Source organism: Ailuropoda melanoleuca, chromosome 4 (genome assembly GCF_002007445.2).
Source record: "Ailuropoda melanoleuca isolate Jingjing chromosome 4, ASM200744v2, whole genome shotgun sequence".
In the NCBI taxonomy this organism is placed as follows: Eukaryota; Metazoa; Chordata; class Mammalia; order Carnivora; family Ursidae; genus Ailuropoda; species Ailuropoda melanoleuca.
This window is the reverse complement of record NC_048221.1, coordinates 61436028-61458203: the sequence shown is the minus strand read 5'-3', so window position 1 is coordinate 61458203 and position 22176 is coordinate 61436028. Positions and strand designations below refer to the sequence as shown.

At 49.0% G+C, this 22176-nt stretch overlaps 1 protein-coding gene across 3 annotated transcripts in view; it reads left to right on the top strand.

The window, feature by feature from the left end:
- NCK2 (NCK adaptor protein 2) overlaps positions 1-22176 on the top strand; it is a 73081-nt gene that overhangs the window by 41247 nt on the left and 9658 nt on the right. For all 3 annotated transcript variants that reach the window (XM_034658923.1, XM_019805066.2, XM_011231145.3), the window contains one exon: positions 14940-15661. In XM_034658923.1, coding sequence (XP_034514814.1) covers positions 14940-15661 — 722 coding nt within the window. The remainder of the gene's footprint in view (positions 1-14939; positions 15662-22176) is intronic.

Here is a 22176-nt window from a genome sequence, read left to right as displayed (position 1 = left end):
GACCAACCCAAGGCTCTAAAGTAGGCTTGTAGCAGAGGAGATATACCTTGGGCACCCTCCCCCCCACCCTCTGCTTTGTCCAGGCATCTACTTACCCTAAATTTGGCATCAGCCTTTCAGAGATCAGAGTATTACTGAGCACCTGCTGCCATTGGACCTAAAACATAAGAATAACACCGGGTGTAGACGTGTCCGGCTGATGCTTCATCAGAATGGCTTCCCACAGTGCTTAATTCAGAACTTCTCTATAATTATCCAGAGTTCTTGCCTTGTCCCTAGCTTGCAAGTGAGGGAATCCCCACTGCTTGCTGGATCAGCCTGGACTGTTTTGAGTCAGTTCAGTGTGTACTTTTTTGTTGACGTGGAGATAGGGAGAGTGATGGTCGGAAGTGATCTCCAGGGCTCACTGCCTCCGTGATTGTGTGGACTATGAGGGAATTTTCGTTTAGAGACCACAGGATTGCAGATCTTTGCTGTGCTTATAAATGTGCTCAGCGGGCTTGAGCCAGGGCAGGTGGTCAGTTAAAAATGAGCAGTGAGTGACGACTGCCCCAGCCTGTGGTGTGGGAACAGTCTGCGTTTGCGCTGTCCCTTCCTCGCTCTGTCCCTGGGAAATCCCTTCTGAGCTGCTTCATTCCCTGCTGAGTGACCTTTGGAAACAGTAACCAAAACCTTTGAAACCGAGATGCAAACATTATGTGGGGATCAGCATGGTGTAATAGGGTATGTCTGGATCAGAAGTGGGAGCCTGGCCGGATGTCATTCCATCCGGTGGGATATGAAGTAAGGAGAAGGTTCTGTCGATTTTTTGAAGCTTGTGATAACTGCGAAAATGACACTGGCATTTCCCAGTAAGCAGTCCTCAGTTGAGCTCTGGCACCGTCTCAGCCTTTCTCATTGGAAACTGCAGCGTGGGCCTCTGTCCTACCCTTCACGGAGCCGTGTGCATAATGGTTAGGAGAGAGACTCACCACCACGTTCAGATCCAGTCTTTGCCCAGCTGTTGAACTCTGTGAACCTCAACTGCATCATCTGTAAAATGGGAAAAGTGACTGCTTGTCTCCTGCAACTATTGAGAATTGAATGAAGTCCTTCAGTGAAGAATACCCAGGCTGAGCGGACCCTTGAGAGAGCAGATGGGCTTCAGGTGAGGAAGGAGAACGTAAGCCAACATTTGGAGGCTGGAAGCCAAATTGTGTTGGAGGACGTTCCCAGAGCTAGCTGGACTGGGGTGAGGGAGAGCATGGGGGTGTCCTGAGGGATTTGGGTGCCCCACATGGCGGGCCCTGAACACCAGGCCCGGGACCATTTAGAAAGGGAACCCCCAAGAGTTTCCATGTGGTGGACAGAGATGACCGTCAGGGCGTGCACGAGGCAGCCTGGTCCTGGTCCTCAGGAAGGGACTGGAGAGGGTCTGTCTGTCCGCAGGAGGCTGGGAATGAGGCCGCAGAGCCACCCAGGGGTGATGTCGTAAGTCTAAGCTCAGCAGCGGAGGAGGATTTCACAGGAAAACCCCAGGACTCTGTGCTCACTGGGTATGGAGCAGCTGGAAGAAGTGTTAGCTACAGGTGACTCCAGGGCTCTGAGCCTGAATGAATGTCCAGCAGAGAGTTCGGGAAGTAGGAAGAGAAATCAGGCTGTGAGGACAAGGCCTGTTTAAGTTTGAGGTGATGGCAGGACATCCATGGAAACATTCAGTAGGATGCTTTAGGCATGAATGTCAGCTTAAGGAGACAAAATTCAGATGTGTGTGATAATGTTCTTCCTACTTTTACGTGAATTTTAGTTTGGACTCCATATAAATATTTTTATCTAGGGCCCGCAGTGGGGACCTAACATGTCTGCGGCCGTGTTTCAGGGACCTCAGATGGGCTTTCAGCGTTGTCCCAAGGACTGGTCCCAGGCCTCTGGTCCCCTTGGGAGTACTGTCACCATGGCCGTGCCCTGGCAGAAGAGCCCGCAGGCTCCCTGAGCCCGTATTCCCCATGCTCCTGACATTCCCTGCAAAAACGTGTCCCCCCTGACACCCTGCAGACAAACCAGAAGTGAATGCCACAGAAAAATTCAGACCAGGACCCCAAAACGGATTTCGTGTGCATGCCTCCAGCGCGCAGACGGTAGTAACTGTCTCTCTCTGAGTGTCTCCTCGTGCCCGGGAGCGCGCTGGGTGCCTGCATGCACTTCTGTTTCCATCTTCACTCTAACTCGAAGAGGGACGTGCTGACATCCTGGTTCCCTGCGTGAAAACCCGGACACCGGGAGGTTAGGCATGTGCCCAGGAACACGCAGTAAGGGACAGGGTTGGAATTCACACCGCGTCTGCCCGACTTCAACCTCCATTATCGTTGGTCAGCTGCTAGAATTGGGGGTTCAGATCGGGCAGGGTTGGGGGGACACACGCAGTGCCTGCCTGGAGTCGGTACCAGGGAAATCCACCCCTCCCCGGGCCCCCACCTGCACAGCCGTTGTGGTTTCCTTGCACTCTTGCTCTCACCCCTAAAATGCTAGGGGACCAGCTCTTTCGGTGAGCATCGTTTTCTCCCTGACCCCAAGCGAGCCACTTAGTAATTCTGCCCAGTTCCTTCATGTGGGGGTGAGCAGGAGCCATTCATTAAAGTGATTTAGAGGCCGAATGTCACGGGAACATGTCTTGTCTGTACATTGGTTTTTATTTCGGGAGCCGTCTGGCCAGTGGCAAGCCTGTAACCACCACTAGCGGGCGCATACATTTCAGCCGTCTTCACCACTCACAGTTTCTCTGGACGGCCCAGGTCTCCGCAAACAGGCATTCCTCAGCCTTGCCATCTCTGAGATGCCGGTACTCTATAAAACTAACATTTAACACAGCATACTTATTTTTAAAAGCCTGGAAAATATGGGAAAATACAAATTACCTGTGACCTCCTCACCCCAAACTCATCCCTGGGTCTCTTTGCTCAGTATTTATACACATATGTAGTCAGAATGACGTTGCATGGGTGACTTCCTGCTGTTCCTAATACTGGCTGTCACAGTGCCACTAGTCCAGAAGATATCCAGCTCTTTCTGCAAGGCACACGTGCTGGTCCAGCACATGCTGGAAAGGAGATTGACCAGGTGAACGTTGGCATCCACTTCCTGGCTCGTCAGTGCCCGGCGGGCTGAGTTCTGGGTATTCTGTCAACCACGCAAAAGGAGAAGCTGGTTCTTTATGGTGCATCTGTCATAGAAGTTGTTTGTTTCCCGGATGGAATGTTCTACAAGGGTAAGAAAATTGCTGTTAATCTCCCTGGAAGTCACTTAAACATGATTCCTAGGCTGTGTCACTCTGTGAGGAACCAGTTCTTCATTTCAAGAAAGCGCAAAGCCAAACCATTCCCCGTGGAAAGGTTAAGGTAACTGCTCTTGGTTTTTTTAAATCCCGGTGTAGGTAACGTACAGAGTTGTGTTAGTTTCTGGCGTACGATGTAGTGATTCAGCACTTCCATCCATCACCCGGTGCTCATTGGGACAGGCGCACTCCTTCATTGCCATCACCTGGTAACTCCTTTTGGTTTTGAACATTCGACTCCTCCAGCCAGTTATCATCCCCTCACAGTAATAAAGCAGGGAGTCTGGGTTCCCAGAGTTACAGTTAGCATGTCGGGTTTACCTTTCTGGTCTCTGTTGTATAATTTACCATCGTTATGACCATGAATCACCTACACGTCTCGTAATTTGGAATTCTTTAGGTTTCTGTCTTGGGCGTTCATTCCCAATAGAAGTGACCTGCCAAATGCATTGCCCACATAATATGGATGCTTCTACGGCAATTGTGGTGCCAGCGACCCAAAATAAACTTGGATTTGTTTTTGTATATCATAAGCGTCCAAGTATTTAGAACCAAAAATGTAAAACAACTCACAACAGATTAGTGGGAGGATAATTAGAGACGAGACAGATTGTTAAAAAGAATGCTAACGAGAGAAAAGCCAGGAGAGGCGAGGGGAAATGAGGAGGGGTCTGTACCCGGAGAAAACCAGGAGAAGCAGGCGTGTCGTCACATGTGGGTGTGCGAGAGCCACGTTGCTCTGTCCCCTGGGCCGGCCGCTACCCTGTGTCCTGAGGAAGGACAAGAACACAGGTTATGTATTTCCCAGAAACCGATGTCTTGTATGCTGCTTGTTAAAATTATCATTTTCTGCTTCAGTTTTCTAAAGAGCATAGAGAACACCCTTTCTTGACTAAAGAGATATTCATGTGGGAGTCTCAAGTTTTAGAACAGAGAAACATGAACTAAAAATGCCTAGGAATTAAAGTGAAATCTTCTTACCGTGTTTCTAACTGCATTTCCCCATATGGCACGCTCTCTTTTTTAGACCCTCTCCATGTCTCAAATGTTCCTTCTCGCTATTACATTTTGGTGTCTGTCCCCTGGGGGCAGGCATGGGGTGCAGAGAGGGTATTTGTTTACTCGCCTGTGCTGTGGTGCTTGACGCTGAGCCCCGAATCCCTGTGGGGCCCGCATGGGCACCTCCTGGTGGTGCCCGCTCCCGCTGAGCTCCTGTCCGGCACTCAGCCCTGGAGGGCGGGTGGGCACCTGCAGGGTTCCTGCCTGGTCCCTGCCCTAGGCTGGAGTGTAATTGGTGGGGTGCAGGCGGCCCTCCACACTGCTGATGCCTTGTCTTCGTGCTTCCCCCCCCCACTCCGCTGCTAACCCATAGACTCGGCAAACACCCCGGTTGCCCCGGTGGTTCTCACAGCCCGGAAGCCACCTGGAGGGCAGCCCTTCATCCGTTTTTTAAAACTGGAGCCATCATGTTTCCTCAGAGCAGGCCTTTCTGTTTACAGGGAATCTCGCTTGATTTTGTATTTTTGGTTTTTCAGGGAGCAACGCAGTGGATGGTCTGACTTGGAAAATTGGAGTTTTTATAAGTAGAGCATGAGTTAGTAGTGAAATGGTAGTGGTTCTTACGCTACTGATTTAACCTGGCTAAATCCATAGCATTTAACCTCAGGTGCTACGAAAAATGCTGTGGTGACCATGTGAACCCCTTGCGGTTGTTCCATGGTTTTGTTTTTTTCTTCTTATCCTAATACGCATAGTTAAGTTTAAGTGGAGTTCATTTGAGAGATTGGGCTATCTGTAGAACCCTCAAATACCAGAATGAGTCTTGAGATAACCTGGGTCCAAGCTTTTCCACGAAAATCAGGCAAATGGAGTGACTTGCCCAAGGTTGCAAGGCTCGTTCACAGCAAAGCCAGGCCTCTCGAGGCACAGGCGGGGCGCTGTCCATGGAAGCCAGAGATGAGGGGCCTGGAGGCCGGAACCGAGGGACATCAAAGGCCCCTTCTTGGAGCACAGGCGGGTACAGCCTGGCATCTTGGTAACTGGTATCTGCCCTGTTCAGAGCAGCATGTGAGCTTGTGAGCCTTTCTGCTCATCCCTACTTGGAAAGCGGGGCTCCTTTTTCACCCTATGCCAAGGCCCATTTTGCAGTGATCGCGCATTCTGTGACTGATCATGGTGGCCCTCATGACATCGCTGCTCCTGACCAGAGCAGGAGTGAGGTTGAGGGCCTGGCCCCCCAGGAGCATTTTACGAAGAAAACAGATATGTGCACACCTCAGTTGGGAAAATACCACCTGTGCTCTTCTCCACTTGGCTCTGCCTTTTTCCTCAACCAGGAAGGGAAACTCTTAGATATTTTAATAACAGCAGTAAACATGATGAGGGCTATCGCTTGGTCTCCTGCTGTGTCTCAGGCATGGCACTTCATGAGCTCCCCTGTCACTGGACCCTCCTAACAGCCCACTGGGGCCACCGATATGCTCGTACTACAGATGGAGAAACCGAGGGAGGGAGGTGCGGTAGGATCACTGTGGTTCCAAGCTGGTCGGTGTGAGAGCCAGGCTTGCAATGCCGTCTGAAGTGTGGCTCCGTCGTCGCTGCCAGCCGCTTGCCGCCTGGGTTTCCCCCCACGAATGTGCTGCCGTCCCTTTGCTCGTTTGCATGCAGTTATCATTTCATTTCACTTAGCAGGTACGGTCCTAAGAAGTTGCCTGTGCTCTGAGCTTCTGCCAGCGGATTGACTCGCTCGGTCACATGGCATCATGCCATGGCCGCGTCTCGTACACCCCTTTGCATATTCAGAGATGCTTGGGTCGGGAATATGTGTTGAGAGTTACTAAATATGTATTTTTAATTAAAAATTATAATGAAAAATTTTAAAAATTCTTTTCATTGGCATCTGTGTTACCATTTGACTTTCACATCGGATAGAAAATCCTCTACTGTAAATGATCCTTTTTTTTCAGGCTGAGATGTTCGACCATGTTATTTGCCTGCCTGCTCACACATGAACAGGCTTTCTTATGCCCAGAAATGGAAATTTCAGTTCAGAGCCCCGGACGCATAGCCCCGTGTGATGGTAGGCCCTCTGCTCCGGCACCCCTCTCTGAGCTGGCTCCTGGGGGGGCTGCCTATTGGAGGAGGGACCACCTGGGCAGAGGGATGGCCAACAGTCACTTTGTCTATCCCTCAGCAGGCAACCCCTACCCAGGCAGTGGGGGTTTGCCTCGGGTGTGGCAGCCCCTTTCGATGTACACGAGTCCTTCCTCCCTCCGGGGTTGGGAGGTTTGCTCATTGTGGTAACAGCCCGCTTCTCAGTAACGTGTTAACGCTCCCGGCAACATAAGTGTGTATCATTGGAGAGATCAGTCAGGAAGGACTGATCAGTGCGTACGGAATCGTGGTGGTGAGATAGGAAGTGGGGCTTATTAACTTGAGCAAACACTTACTGAATGTCAGGCCCTGAGGCCACAACAGGACTAAACACCATCTTTCTCAGGGAGATAAATACAGCACAGTGAGACGGGCACTGAAATGGACATGGGTACTATGGGGGGGTGGGCCTTGGGGTGACGTGACATTATTTTCGTGTTTGTGGATCTTAGTGCTGAGCTTGCGTTTGGGATCAGCCCTCGCTTTACTGTGGTGGAAAGGCCCACAAGAAGTTAGTTACTCGCTGACCCCGAGTCCTGCCCATGAGCCCGCGGTGTTCCCATGGTCATGTTGTCTGTGGTCTGGCTGTGGAGATGCGGACTGACTAAGCCTTTGGGAAAAACCTTGGTTTTCATTTTTAAAAGCTAGATTCAAACCACTGGAGGAAGAAAGTTTCCTGGCCAACTTTGTACTCCAGCCTCCTTTGTTTCTAGCCCAGCCTGGCTGTCAGAAGGGTGTATTCTCCCCTGTTGTCAGACCTTACAGAGAGTGTGGATGGACTGTGGCTTCCAACAGCACTGACAATAAGGCTGGGATTTTTTGCAAATGAAGCTGTTGCCCAAAGAGACACAAAAGCTGCCAAGGATGCATTTAGTCCTTTGTCCCACAAGTGGTTAGAAACTTCATATTTCCCCTTCTTTCAGCCTGTCTGGTTCCTAATGGTGAGTCACCATGCCAGGTGGAATTTTTTCTGCCAGTGGGACACTCAGAAGAGAGTTAAGTTGACAGGCCTTTTGCTTTGCCCAGCCCAGTCTGCCAGCCTCCGCTGTACACGTCTTCGCCGCAGCATGGCCCAGCCCTTCGGCCTCGTCCCACATCCCACTGTCCCGCTTGTCCTCTGTAGCTTGGCCCCAAGGCCTCCTTCACGTCTTGTTCACAGCCCCGTGCCGCCTGTCTCTTCTGCCCCCGCGCTGCCTCTCCTTTCCTGAGCTCATCCGTGGTCAATGGTTGGCGACATGTCTGAGCCTCTGTGTGACCTGATGCTAACTGAAACAGCTGAGTGATGGCATTTATGCTTGAGTCGACTTTGACTTAGAGTTGGCCTTGTCTGAAATAACTTGTACTGAAGAGCCTGCCCCCTCTCTTGAGCTGCCCTTGGGGTTTTCTCTGACAAGCTGTGCCTAAGATACTGACCACGGTGAATTCATTTGGGACCATCCGAAGTCAGATACGCGAGCCCCCATCAGACTGAGGTTCGATGGTATGGGTTGGTTAAGCCTGATGTCTATGGCCACCCGTGTCACAGATTTCCCACGATGGCTCTTGCAGTAAGTATTTTCAAACCAGGATTCTCTGGACTTAGGCAGCAGGCACACCAGCCCCGCAGTTAACCATGACACGGAGGGGACGCTGGCCCCCCATCCCCACCATCCCACACCCAAACCTGGGTGCTCCCAAACCACGACTGTATTCTTTTGGATTTTCTCACCCAAATATAGCACTTTGCTAAGTGGGAATCAACAGTTTGGCATGTTGAAGGAGGTGGGCTGGGAGGAGTGAGAGTGGGGGATGGGCAGTTGTATTTTTCAGCAGTCTTCATTGAAGTGACAGAAAGTCCAATCAAAAGTAGACAAGGTGAGGGGCGCCTGGGTGGCTCAGTCGTTAAGCATCTGCCTTCGGCTCAGGGCGTGATCCTGGAGTCCTGGGATCAAGCCCCACATCAGGCTCCTCCACTGGGAGCCTGCTTCTTCCTCTCCCACTCCCCCTGCTTGTGTTCCCTCTCTCGCTGGCTGTCTCTGTCAAATAAATAAATAAAATCTTAAAAAAAAAAAAAAGATAAGGTGGAAAAAAAACAAAAAGAAGAGGAAAATTTCAAAAGGGAATCCGTTAGCTCCCATCATTGGGAAGTATGGTTGGATCCAGGGGCACTTTCTCTCATTCTGGGCCTCATCCCTGCTCAGCCCTTCATTCTTCCCAGACTTCTACAAACGTGGGCAACACCAGGTGGTGATGGCTGGTACTCCCTCATAACTGCGGCAGGTGTGAGTCGTGGGTCCCCTGTGGATGGCCGGGTGGGGTGGGGATGGCCCTGCTGAACACAAGAAGAGGGGTTTTGTTGAATTAAAGAGGGGATAAAGGCTACTGAACATTTGACAACAACAGGACCACTGCATTGATTTTAAATGGTCACCCTTTAAAATATGGGAAGTTTAGTAAATTTGAGGGTTTTTCCCTTTATATATATCAAATATTTTGATTGTAAATTTCGGCGCTGGCTGTTCTCTGAATGGTGAAAGCTAATCTTCTGGCATAGCTAAAAACTAGACACAAATTAAACGCACATATAATAGAACAAAAAGCTGTTAGAAGCCAAACATTAAATATATCCTAACCTTATATGAAAAGTTACTTTGGACACTTTGTACCTTAATCAAACCTTGTCATATCTCCTTAGCATTTAATAATAAAGCCCTTTGTAATTTTTAGTTGACTCTTATAATAGAGCCTTAAGCCTAATGGGGGAAATCCCCATAATTAATGACCTCCGGTCTTACTGTAAATGGCATTTTAGGTACAGGGAAGCTTTCTAGTTAAATCTGGTTTATGTTGCAGATCCGATAAGTAACAAAAATAAAATGTCTTTGAAATAGACCTCCTAAAATTTGGTGCAAACGTCTAAATGAGTCAACTTGAATATACTTCTGAACTATATACTATATACTATATACTTCTGACATTTTGTCTTAAGTCCCCAGAACCCCAGCTGGCAGGTGACAGAGCATATTTTGGAGTCATCTGTTTTAACATCTCCTTATCTTCAAAGGAGTATTTAAAAGATTTTGAGTTGAAAATCACCAACATTAATAATGTATGACATATTCAAGCTTTTATTAGAACTCCGCCTTTAATGTATGTAATTTTATTCAAGAAAGTTAAAAATGTGCTCATTATTGTCGATGAAAATGTAACTCAGGATTAGAGATCCAGAGCTTGGTGTAAGAAAATCGTCACAAAAGCTGTATAGTTGATGTTTAGATCCAACTCCCCTGTTTGCCGCTTCAAATCCTATTTTTATTACTGTTATTAGATGCAGATAAAGCTCGTTGAACAAATTGTGGCTGGCCTTTAATGTGACAGCTACAGAGCTGGCTCTGTCAAGGAGCTTGTTCACATCCTTCCTCGGCTCTAAACCAGTCCATCCCAGGCAGCCCCATGCTCATAGGCCCATGCGCTTCTGTCCAGCCTGACTGCTAACTGGCCTGGAGTCCTGGGCCAGTGTTCAGGCTCTCCAAGACTTTTACCCATCTCCATATGTGGAGCACATCGTCCAGCGCCCTCCTGCCCAGGACCCCTGGTGGAGCAAGGAGAGCGTTGGAGCTGCCGGGGCGGGAGCGGGGGCACGGGGCAAGTTGGGGGATTGAGGGGGTGTGGACCCGACCCCAGTTATTCTGAGAGCCTAATCTTTACTGTAGAAGTTAAAATCCTGGTCACTCCTGAGCACATGCCACATGAAACAACGTCTTTTTCTTTTTTTTAACAGTGATTTCCATTTGTTCTTTGTTCTTTCTTTGTGCAAAGGTGTTGCGGTTTATACATTATTGAACAAGCTGTAGAGAAAGTCATTACTTGGTGAAAAAAAATGTTACTTAACATCACCTAATACAGCATGCCAGCAATTGCAGATTTTCTGATGGTCCAATTCTAGATATTCTCATCCGTAATGCAATTCATGCAGAGCACAGTGCAGCAAAGCCTCCAGCCAAATTGCTCAAGCACCAAATAAAGTCTGTGCAGTTGGATTTTATGATTAACGGGAGAACGGAAAGAAAAGCCCATCCTTTGAAGTCATGCCAAATCTTGCTGAAACACACCAGTACTCCCCTATGCTTCAGGTCCCATGTGGCGGGGTCTGGAACTGCCTGGGATCCTGCATGTGTCTCGCTCCCAGACCTAAGAAAGAGGGTGTTGGGGGATGGAGGGTGGGTGGCAGGAAGGGGTGTGGCCAGGCAGGGGGCCGAGTGCTGCTCTTGGGCTCTTTCTGTCTACAGCCCGGGCTATCCCGGGAATTCACGATTGGGCCAAAGTGAGCAGGCCCCATGAGAAAGTGTGTTCGGCACAGTGAGTAGAAACTGGTTAATGGGGGCTTCCGGTCGGCCATGTTTGGTTAGTTACTGTTTACTTATTGTAGGTAAAGATTACCTGAGACTTTGCAAGAGTGTGAGGATTTGCCTCTCCTGCTGAGAAAATAAGTAAAATTGTAAGAGAAAAAAAAATCACGTTATCTTTGTTAGAAAATAAAAAACACACATTGGAGTTCAAGGTGCTTTTGCTACAACTGTGGGAAGTAGGTGTTTTGACTTAAATGAAAGAAGAAGAAACAAGGCAGAAGAGGTGTGGGAAAAATAGCCACAGAGAAAGCAGGGGACAGGGAAACTGAAATTTCCACCTGCCTCCTTCCCTAGAAGGTAACAGATTTGCCTTTAAATTAGAAATGTTGCTTGGAGCCTGGACACTGCACAGTGGTGCGGGGCGTGGGGCTGGGCGGGCATAGCAGCACAGCCATCCCCTGAGACGTCCGTGAACCACACTGCCTGTTCTGCATTCAGAGATTTCCCATTGAGCCTTTGAGATCTCATAGCTGCCACGTGGCAGTGGCCGCATGGCCTCATGGTTACTCGTGATCTGTTTCTTATCCCAAATCTTCACTCCCTGAGCATCAGCCCTGCTCCCGCCTGGAGACATGGGCCATTTCCTTTCCCTAGGATCAGAGGAAGCACTCATCACAGCTTTGGAGGGTTGGTATGGAAAGTAAGGATAGACTTTTGACACCCCACAGTCCTCATGCATTTCCCATAGAAATCTTGGTACAGGGTCTTAGGGATTAAATGGGCTTTTATTGGTGTACGAGTCTATGCCACTTCACTGGATGTATGTGTTGGGCCAGTTCTCTGATGCCCCTCAGCCTCAGTTTCCCCATCTGCAGAAATCGGTGGGGGGGGGGGATGCTCACTTTGTCCCTGGACTGTTCTGAGTGTTCAGATCATGTAGATATCAGTAAGGTCAGGGTCCTCCCTATTCCCAGACACCTGTCTCTTGAATTTCACTGCCTCAGCAGCTGTATGTGACATTGTGCCCATGGAATAAAGTTGCTCAGGTGCCAGAAGCTCTACAGGCAAGCTTTCTGTTTTCGTGGCCATCTGGCACTGGTAACATTGTTGCCAAGACTGTTCAGAGGACTTTGGCCCTCTCCTGGTAAAATATCTGTTTGAGAAAAAAGAAATTCAAAGCCCTCAGAGTAGTCATTGATATTCATAGAACCCTTCCTGTGCCTTATATTACAGTCTGCATTTAGGTACCTGTTAGCGGCTAAATTATGCCCCCCAGAATTCATATGTTGAAGTCTTAGCCCCCAGTAAGTCTTACCAGCCCAGACTTGGTAAAGGTCCTTTAAAGATGTCATTGAGTTAAAATGCGGTCTTTAGGGTGGGTTCTAGTCCAGTGTGAGGTGTCCTGTAAGAAGAGGAAATTAGGACACAGACGTGCAACGAAGGGAAGCCCATGTGAAGACACAGCAGGAAGGTGGCCATCTGCCAGCTAACCAGGGAGGCCTCAGAAGGAACCAAATCAGCCGACCCCCTAGTCTTTTGACTTCTAGCCCCCAGAACTGGGAGACTATAACTTTCTGTTGTTTCAGCGCCGCAGTCTGTGGTACGCTGTCATGGCAGCCCCATTGAGTAACTTGCCCAGGAGCACACAGCTGATAGGTGGCCTGCTTGGGAGTCTCCTCTGGGCTGGGCTCGCAGTCGCTCTGCTGCATTCCATGACCCCCTCCCTGTCCAGAGTTGCCTCAAAGACTGTTTGGGTGACATTAGAGTAGAATGGGTTTACTTTCCATTGTGTGCTTGCTATGCGGAATGTTCCAGTCTTGATAAATTTAAGCTCCACACAGGCAGGAAGGGTGCCTGTCTTGTTTTTCTTGGTCTCCCCAAAGTCTAGGAAGGTGCCTGGTAAAAACTCAGTGGCTAAAGTTATTATTTTGTGCTTGAAGAGTAAGCAAAGTGGGGTATTCATCAGTCGGTTGTAAAGTGTCTTCAACAGCATATTATGAGGTCTAGGGTCTAATGCTGTCTTTTCTGCTGATCTTGACACCTTTCTGTAGCAATGAATATTCTAAATCCCGCTCACAAATTTGAAAAGGTCTATTAGAAAGTTATTTGTAGGGGCGCCTGGGTGGCTCAGTCGGTTAAGCATCTGACTCTTGGTCTTGGCTCAGGTCATGGTCTCAGGGTCATGAGATCGAGCCCGCACTGGTTCTGTGCTCAGCAGGGAGTCTGCTTGAAGATTCTCTCCCTCTGCCCCTCTCCCTACTCTCTCCCTCTCTCTCTGTCTCAAAATAAATCTTTAAAAAAAAAAGTTACTTGTAAATATTACTTCTTGAAGTCTTGTTACCAGTAGAAGTTGTCCTCTGCCTGGTCATTGCTGCTTTAGCATGCCGACTCCTTGATGAGGTGCCCGAGCCTTCTGGATGGAAGTGTGCTTTCGTGATTCTGGATTCTGAAGCCAGGGAATCGCCGCATTGCTCTCTCATGCATAGCTAAGCTAACGTAGGTTTGAAATCGCATGAAAGGACTCATTCGAAGGTTTAGAGGTTCATGTTTTCATGTAAAGTGAGTTAACGTGTAAGTAGAAGTCTAAAATCTTAACTTGATTTAATATCCTTGTTTACTTTCATATTTCCTATATGCTTGAATAAAATGTTGTATTTAAAAAAACCTGAATTCCTTAAAATTCATTTAAAGAATCTGTACGTTCGCTTGAAAACCTCGTGAAGGATCCCTTCACATCGTTCTGCTGTCACCTTGTATGCGTTGTATGAGGGCCTTTTAGTGGCCGGGCCCTGCTGGTGGCACTGAGCGGGCGGCGGAGTCTTAGACCAGGGGTGGGCCTGCTCTGGGCGGCCGTGCGCAGCACTCTGCAGTAGAGGATGGCCACGGGGCAACATTTTATTCCTCTTGAACTCCTGCCCGCTCAACAAGGGAGCAGAAGCAAAGGTGATTCTTAGGATCATTCTGTCTTTACTGCATTTAAAAGAATAAAACGAGAGGTACAGGCTACCTGGGAAAGTGCTTTGGTGTCATTTGGGCGGGGAAGGAGGGGGATCTGCAAATGGCCACAGTCTCCATACCATCACAACCTCCACATTGACCAGGTTAGGAGCTGGTGCAGAGCTGGTGGGTGGCCAGCCATCTATCAGGAAAAGCTGGGGAGCATGGCCCGCCCTACCAGTCTAATGGCACACGGCGGCTCTGAGCGCTGATGTGCCTTCCTCCCCTAGGCCCACTTCTCAAGAAGATTCCAGAATTCTCTGCATTATACTTGGGCTGAAACATTTTTACCTTAGGGATTTCCACACTGTTTTCCCCATGCACAGGAAGAAGTAAGTTTCACACCGCAACTCAGTACTCACTCCCTTATGTAACTGAAGCAACAGACTGCTTGATGCACTTTGAGATTTTCTATCTTATGCCCTTAAAGAAAACCAGAACAACTCAACACACACATACAAGACCGTCACAACCCATTAAATTGATTTTCTGATCCACTGGTGGGTTTTGAATCATAATATGAAAAATTCTGCCTTAGACTTAACGGATAAACTAATTTTTTTTAATTGGCTCATCACAACATGTGGGAAATGAGTTTCTTATTTTGAAAGGACAGAATTGCAGGAGAAGAAAGGAAGGAGGGTACTGGTTTGTACCCAGTGGGGCCAGTCTGCTGCCAGGCAGCCCGAGGAGGGTCTGGAGTGTCCCCGGAGTGGCGAGGCAGGAGTAGGGCAGGCAGCTCTGACCACTCCTAGACTTGGAGCAGGTCTGAGTTCATCAGTCCAATTTCCCGCTGGGTACAAGAAGGCTGAAGACATCCTGTCTAAGTCTTTCTACCTAATTTTTCCCTCTGAGGGGCACAGGAATTTTCTGAAAAGTATCATCCTTCAGAAGGAAATGAGCTTTGTTGCTGTTTTGTTAGCTTTTTGCAGTGCTAGTACTGGGTACTCTTTTCAGAAGTGAATGAGAGAAAGGTGTAGGAATTCCCAGCTTTTGCAAAGGCACACCCCAACTGCACCTCCCTTTGCCGGAGGTGGCTGTAGGGTGTGCCCACGGTGGCTTTGTGTCATACACCCCCCCAACCGTGTGTCGTGTCCGAGCACCAGTGATGCCCCCTGCGTGCCCACTGAGCCCTTGCTGTGTCTCCACAGGCCTCGGCAAGACCAAGAGGAAGACGAGCGCGCGGGATGCATCCCCGACACCCAGCACGGATGCGGAGTACCCCGCCAACGGGGGCGGCGCCGACCGCATCTACGACCTCAACATCCCCGCCTTTGTCAAGTTCGCCTACGTGGCCGAAAGGGAGGACGAGCTGTCCCTGGTGAAGGGGTCGCGCGTCACCGTCATGGAGAAGTGCAGCGACGGCTGGTGGCGAGGCAGCTACAATGGGCAGATTGGCTGGTTTCCCTCCAACTACGTCCTCGAGGAGATGGACGAAGCGGCCGCCGAGTCCCCCAGCTTCCTGAGCCTGCGGAAGGGCGCCTCCATGAGCAATGGCCAGGGTGCCCGGGTCCTGCACGTGGTGCAGACGCTGTACCCCTTCAGCTCGGTCACTGAGGAGGAGCTCAACTTCGAGAAGGGGGAGACCATGGAGGTGATCGAGAAGCCCGAGAACGACCCTGAGTGGTGGAAGTGCAAAAACGCCCGGGGGCAGGTCGGCCTGGTCCCCAAAAACTACGTAGTGGTCCTCAGCGACGGGCCCGCCCTGCACCCCTCGCACGCGCCGCAGATAAGCTACGCGGGCCCCGCGTGCAGCGGGCGCTTCGCGGGCCGAGAGTGGTACTACGGGAACGTGACACGGCACCAGGCCGAGTGCGCCCTCAACGAGAGGGGCGTCGAGGGCGACTTCCTCATTAGGGACAGCGAGTCTTCGGTAAGTGCCCTGGGGTGGCTGAGGTCTGCCCGGCGCAGGGAGGCGCCAGGCCGCACCCGCCAGTGTGCGCGGCTGTGTGTACGTTGCACCCCGCGCCCGTCTGCTCCATTCCCTCTCCACACTGCAAATAGCCAAAGGATGTTTGGAGCGCCTCTTAACCTAGAGCCCCACGTACTTGGGGCTCCAGTTAAGCTAGAGGAATACGATATGCCTGTAAACCTGCAAAAGGTTGCTGCTCTGTAATAGATATAAGTCTGCTGTGGGTGCAGGAACCCCGCTGGGGACAGTGGCCGTCATTCTCCAGCAGACGTACTCTCGCAGATGGGACGGTAAGTGAAATGGTTTTTTAGTCCTGAATGTGATTTTGCCGCTCTACTGAGATTACCCCTTTAATGTTCTACAGACTCAGACATCATTTTCTCTCTGGGTTCCCCGTTCTGTTAGTGACCCCACTCCCCCCTCCCAGGCCCTGGTGATTGACTTTGTTTCCTCCCTGGGTCCTAGGCATGTCTGCTGTGCTCAGCGGGTGGGGCACCTGGTTTCTGACACAGCCTTTGTTGGTTGGTTTGTTTTCCTTTTGAAACCATACAATCCTAAGGTCATCTCGACTGCAGGTGGCATGACGGAGTTCATCTCTGAAAAGCTTTTAAAGCACTTATGAACAGAACGGAAAAGAAGAAGACAGGGCTTGAGAGAGCTGAGTTTGCGTGTGTGAACCGAATCGGAGGTATGAGGCCACTTGACTTGTAGCAGACCCTTTTGCAGCGGCAGACGGATTTGGGGTTTGTGTTTTGGGTATGTGGCTGGGCCTGTCTGGAGGAACTACTGGGCCAGCGTCAGTGTCGTGCAGGGTAACCTTTTCACACGTAAACCTTACGGAAATACTCAACCCAACCGGTTTTGTTGATCTCTTTGCAGATGCTCCTTCCCTATGATAAGATCCCCACCCCCACCCCGGAGACAAGACTAATGTAGGTAGAGTGCACTGCAGTGACGTTGCATTGGCTCTGGCAGGTTTCAGTTTAATTTTAAATGTGAACTGTAAGACTAGTGAGTACGTGATCTGTACTGTAATTGGTGTCCTCTGGGAAGGTTGATGCCACCATGAGTAAGTGCATATTGAAGACTCTTGCAGACTGACCTGAGAGGAATTCGAGGCCACAGAAATATTTTTCCTCCTCTGAGACAGAGGCAGCTGTGATCTGTTCTTCTTGGAGGCAGGAGGCGCGTCATGATGGTGGCAACCAGAACCCTTACGGTGTCAGCAGGTCGCGGGGTTGGCGGCCGCCTTAGATGTGCTTAGGCAAGCACACCAGGCCTGGATATTAACTCCCTCTGAAATCTGAACTCCGAGATCTTCTTATCCAGCCGCCAGAGCTTATCATTGCTGGCAGGACATCAGATTGAATCGTTCTCACGTGACGTAAGCTGTGTGCATAGCTTCCTTTAGATCACGCTGGAGGCTTAGGAGAGTGAAGTATGCCACACGTTTAACTCTTTTGAGCAGAAACTTAGAGGAATCACTGGAAAACCAATTACAGTAGAAGGTGGTTAGTCCAGAGTACTTAAGGGATAAGTGTAATCCCAAGTGAGAAAGTATAATCTTGATTTAGAAATTTCGAGTTTGAGGGGCGCCTGGCTGGCCCACTTGGTAAAGCGTGCGACTCTTGACCTTGGGGTTCTGAGTTCCAGCGCCATGTTGGGTGTTAAGATTACTTAAAAATTAAAAAAATTTAAAAATCCTCAAAAAAAAAAAAAAAAAAGAAAGAAATTTTGAGTTTGAAGACACTTCTAGGATGGAGAAGGGCCAAAAGTAGCCCTGCAGTGTGGAAACCTTGGCCTCATTCATTGTTCTTCCTGTCTAGGGCTTGGAGATAGGGTAGATGAGGAAAGCACCCTTCAGATTGCTGGCCTTGGGGTGGACCTCCTACTGTGGTTCTGTAGGAAAAACACACTAAGCGGGTGTCACTGTGAACTCAGAGACCAGATCCTTGTGGATAGGGAGGGATACAGACATCCCTCTCTTCACTGTGTTTCACATATACTGTTTTTCACAAATTGAAGGTTTGTGGCAACCCTGTGGTGAGCAAGTCTGATTGGCGCCATTTTCCAGCAGCATTTGCTCACTTCGTGTCCCTGTCCCATTTTGGTAGTTCTCACAGTATCTGAAACTTTTTAATCATGTTCATATTTGTTACAGTGATCTGTGACCAGTGACTTTGACTCCCTGAAAGCTCAGGTGATGGTAAGCATTTTTTAGCAATAAAGTGTTTTTTAGTTGAGGCGTGTTCATCATTTTTTAGACATAATGCTGTCGCACACTTAATGGACTACAGGCTAGTGTAAACATAGCTTTTATATGCACTGGGAAACCAAAGAATTCATTTGATTCGCTTTACTGTGACATTCGTGTTTTCGCGGTGGTCTAGAGTCTCTCTGAGGTATGCCAGAATTTACATTACCTGGTTTCCATTTTAGCACTAGAGTAAGCTCCAGTGTCTTGTTTGTCTCAGATTATAAGAGAATTTGCTGACTTTCTGAATAATTGAAACATTAATTATTGACACTTTTATAGGACCCTCTCCAGATTTTTTGCATTTTGTCTTAACTTAGAAAAACAAGCTATGAGACACAAATAGTGTGATTTCAGGAGGATGGAGGTGGAAAGGGCCCTCCATCAGCCCTGCACCCTCACTAACACTGGCTCGGGCTGCTGAGGGCCACGTGACCTGACGGTGTGCAGGCCTGCCTGTCCCAGTGGCTTGTGACCTGATGTGTGGCATCTTCCGCTGTTGGGATGCCTGCCTTGTGCCAAAAGGATGTTATAGGGGTCTCCAAGATGTGTTGCTGCATTTCTCCCAACAGAGAAATTCTCCAAAGCAGGCCATGGTCTGCTTTTCTTGCTCATACCCGGTCATCTGGGGCTATTGAGGAACCGTGTGGATGGACAGATGGACAGATCCATTCCTTATTCATTTTCCACCATCTCCTGACTGCCTCTGCCTCTTGCCAGGGCTCTCTTATCCTTTCCTCTCCTTCTTTGTCTCCTTTCCTATTCATGTTGGCACTTCTGAGATGAGAGCCTGGCTTTCAAAGCAACCACCAGACCGATGTGAGCCCTCAGTCCAGCAGCCGTAGTCTAATAGCACATCGCATTCTGCATCCTGCCGGTGGCAGGAGGGTTTCTGACGGGGTCTGCATTCCTGCAGGATGCAGAGACGTCTTCCTTTCACTTCCGTTTTCTCTCTTGCAGTCCTTGGGCCTGGGACTTTCCTCTGACTGAGGTTACCACGGGACGCCTGACTTCCGAATAAGCACAGAAGCAGTTCCAGCGCGCCTCTTCCAGACAGGCCTCGTTAAGATCCCCTGAGTGATTCCAGTATAAATAAGCTAGGCGCTTGCTTGACGTTATCTCGTATTTAAAAATACTCCGTATTTCTCTGTTTTGAAAAATAAAAATATACCCAGTGCTGAGCCCTAGGACATGTGTGCTTCTGGGGGAGGAGAAGCGCATATTTTGGAAAAACAAACACAAACATTGCTGCATCCCGTGCTAGCCAGTGCGAGTGATGTCCTGGGTGTTTTCGGAGGTAGCTGTCAGGCGTGTTTTGTTAAGGGAGGAACGAACGAGCCACATGATCCTGTTCGGGCTCTCTTTCCTATCCTGACCCTCAGTACCTACTGTGTTTTCTGCCGTCTTCTCTCCCTTCCTCCCCACTCCGTGATCGTCCTTTCTCCCTGGCAGCTCAAGGTGAAAACGGCACCGTTTCTTCCTCTCCATGTTCCGTTATCCTGCCTGCACCTGCGAATCCATAGCTTATTAAATCTAGAAAAGTCAAAGCTCCTGCCTGTCCTGTGCGTGCTCATCGTACATCCTTATGTCCTTGCCCACACTTATTCTCTGGATGCGGTTGGAAAGCTGTGCTCACAGTGGAGAATAACCAGCAGCGGCAGGTTTCTGGTAAGCTGGGCAAGCTGTCAGGAGTTGAGGTTTTCAGGTGCCCCCCCCTCCGTCCTTGAGACGCTTATTCGAGAAGAGAGCTCACACCTGGGATGCACTTGGCCAAGGGGACTAGCTGTGCAGCACCCGCCTTGGTTTAGGGAGCCGTTTTCCTCTGCCAGGCTCTGCGAATCCCAGAGAGATCTCCTTCCTCATGTGTATTATTTTTACAGTAGGATTTGCATACTAATTTCTGGTCATATGCTGCATTTGTTTCTGCTGGAGAAAAACTAACTTTTGCTAACGTTAACGTAATGTGTGTGTTGGCCACATGAACAGTCATGTGTTCCATTCCTTGCTCTTTTAAAAAAAAAAATCCGTTACATTATTTGGCCAGGGAGAAGCAGAAGGAAAGAATTAGTATAGTTCCTTGCTGTAGAATTCAAATTCTATTTCTTATAGAAATCATAATTTTTTTGCCAAAACTCTGTTTTGGGGTGATGTCACCCCTTTGTCTCTCTAGATCACTGATACTCACCCTGTACTGTGTGCCAACATCTCCCTGGGGGCCTGGTGAGAGAGCGACTGCGGGGTCCCACCCGTAATGTTCCTGACCCTGACCCAGGGGGTCTGGAGCCCGAAAATTTGCATTTCTTAGCACATTCCTCGGTGATGCCCGTGCTGCTGAACTCGGGCCCACACTTTGAAAACTATCTTGTAACCTGAATGGTTTTAGACATATTTACAACAGTTGTTTAAATACTACATTTGCTTTATACTACATTTGAAGAACTATAAACATGCTTAAAGGTGAATATTTATATCCATCTCTTCTAAAGTTTCCTTTAGGTAGAACTGTTGGCTTCTGTTGAGTGGAATTCACCTCCTAAAGTGCTTTTCTATTTTTTTCAGCGAATTTGATAACAAATAAGCAGCCTTTGCTCTGTGTTTCTGATAGAAAATGGGAAAGAGTGCGGTTGTCAGAGTGGAGTGAACATTGCTTCCTAGGAGCTCAGAGGCTGAGGAGCCACGGAGTGCGTTCCTTCCAGCAGCGACTGGCTTACGAGCTTTCTAAATCCATGGTCTGGTGCCATGATTTCTAGATGTCTCCTCAGTGGTGGGTCAATGTTAAAGAAGAGTATAGGTTGCTTTGAGCAGTAACTTTCCAATTGCATGCATCTTTCCAATTGCAAAAATAGCGTTACTTTTTAATTGTCAGGCTGTTTGCCCAGTACTGACTGGAAGCTTTAAGCCTAGATTTTTATAGTATGTCTCACTTGAAATATATCGAATTCTTAAAACTGAAAGGACCCGAAGCATCACTTAGGATGGCTACTTTTCTAAGAGTTCACTGCTCATCACCTGTTCCGTTGACCCAACTCTCAGATGGCTCCGAGCCTCGTCAGCCCTGGCTAGCCCTTCCATACTTGCCTTCAGACAAATCATCAAATCCAGGCTATGAACTGGCATCTGTGAAAAAAGACTAGAGTCTTATTTAAAGCTAGTTCTTAAAATAAAATCAATCACAAATGTGCTCAGGGTGTCACTTGTAATTTTTTTTCAGAACCCAACAAGGGTTTCTGTACTGTGCTCTTGGCCTCCGTTAAAGGTCTGGCTCCCCTTTCTTCCTGGGAGGAGGGGGATGGACTGGTTCAGTTAAGTGAGTGCTCTGCCCTGGAGCTCCCGTGTCTTCGCAGACTGCCAGTAAAACTGCATGTAACCAGCAGGCAAAATAACTGGCCTTTCAGTAATACAGAAGGCACCTGAGAATCTTAGAAAACCATTATTTATGATGAAGGGCTTTAAACGGAGTCTGATTTCTGCTTTGTTCAAATAAAAGAAAGTAAATAGTACTGAATCCATTGATTTGTTTCTGGAGGGAGATAAATGTTGACAAGGAAGAGTAGTCTGTTCCCCAAACCTCAGCTAACTCATGACACGTAAAGGAAGCAGGTGCAGGTTCACCACGTGGGCCCCGTCAGGCCATCGGACTAGGGTGGTGAAGCTGCACGTGGCCCCTCTTCCCCTTGTGTCGCGGAGAATTGCTGAGTGGCCTCTTCCGTTCATGCCTCGTGTCTCTCCAGGTCCTAGAGGCCAAGTTTCCTTCCTTGCACTGGTGTTCCTACTGTTGGGTTCTTGGACTGGGCTGTCTCTTCCTCCAGACCTTTGTACAGGTCTGGAAAATTCTAGAATACAGTACCCCTCCCCTGCACCCCTCACCAGTGTAATGTATACATGTCCTTCAAGCATTGCTCCTTCAAAGCCTTTCCTGACCTGCAGGCCCGGACCGTGTGCTCCCCACATGCTCCTGGGTCACAGGGCAGTCTTATGCTAGGGTGGCATTGCCCCTGAACATGGCTGTGTTGGCCACTTCAAAGGCCAGGTCAGCATGGAGAGTGCATATTGGGTCATGTTGTTGGCATTGAATCCTACTACCTTGGTGGGACTCCCAAGAAATACTCTTTGTGTTCACTGATGAATTAATTATCCAGAATGTTCATCGCAGATACAGTATGGGAGTCAGCAGGCAGCCAGTGCAGAGTGTTAGAGATTCCGAAGTTCTCCGTCCATGCCC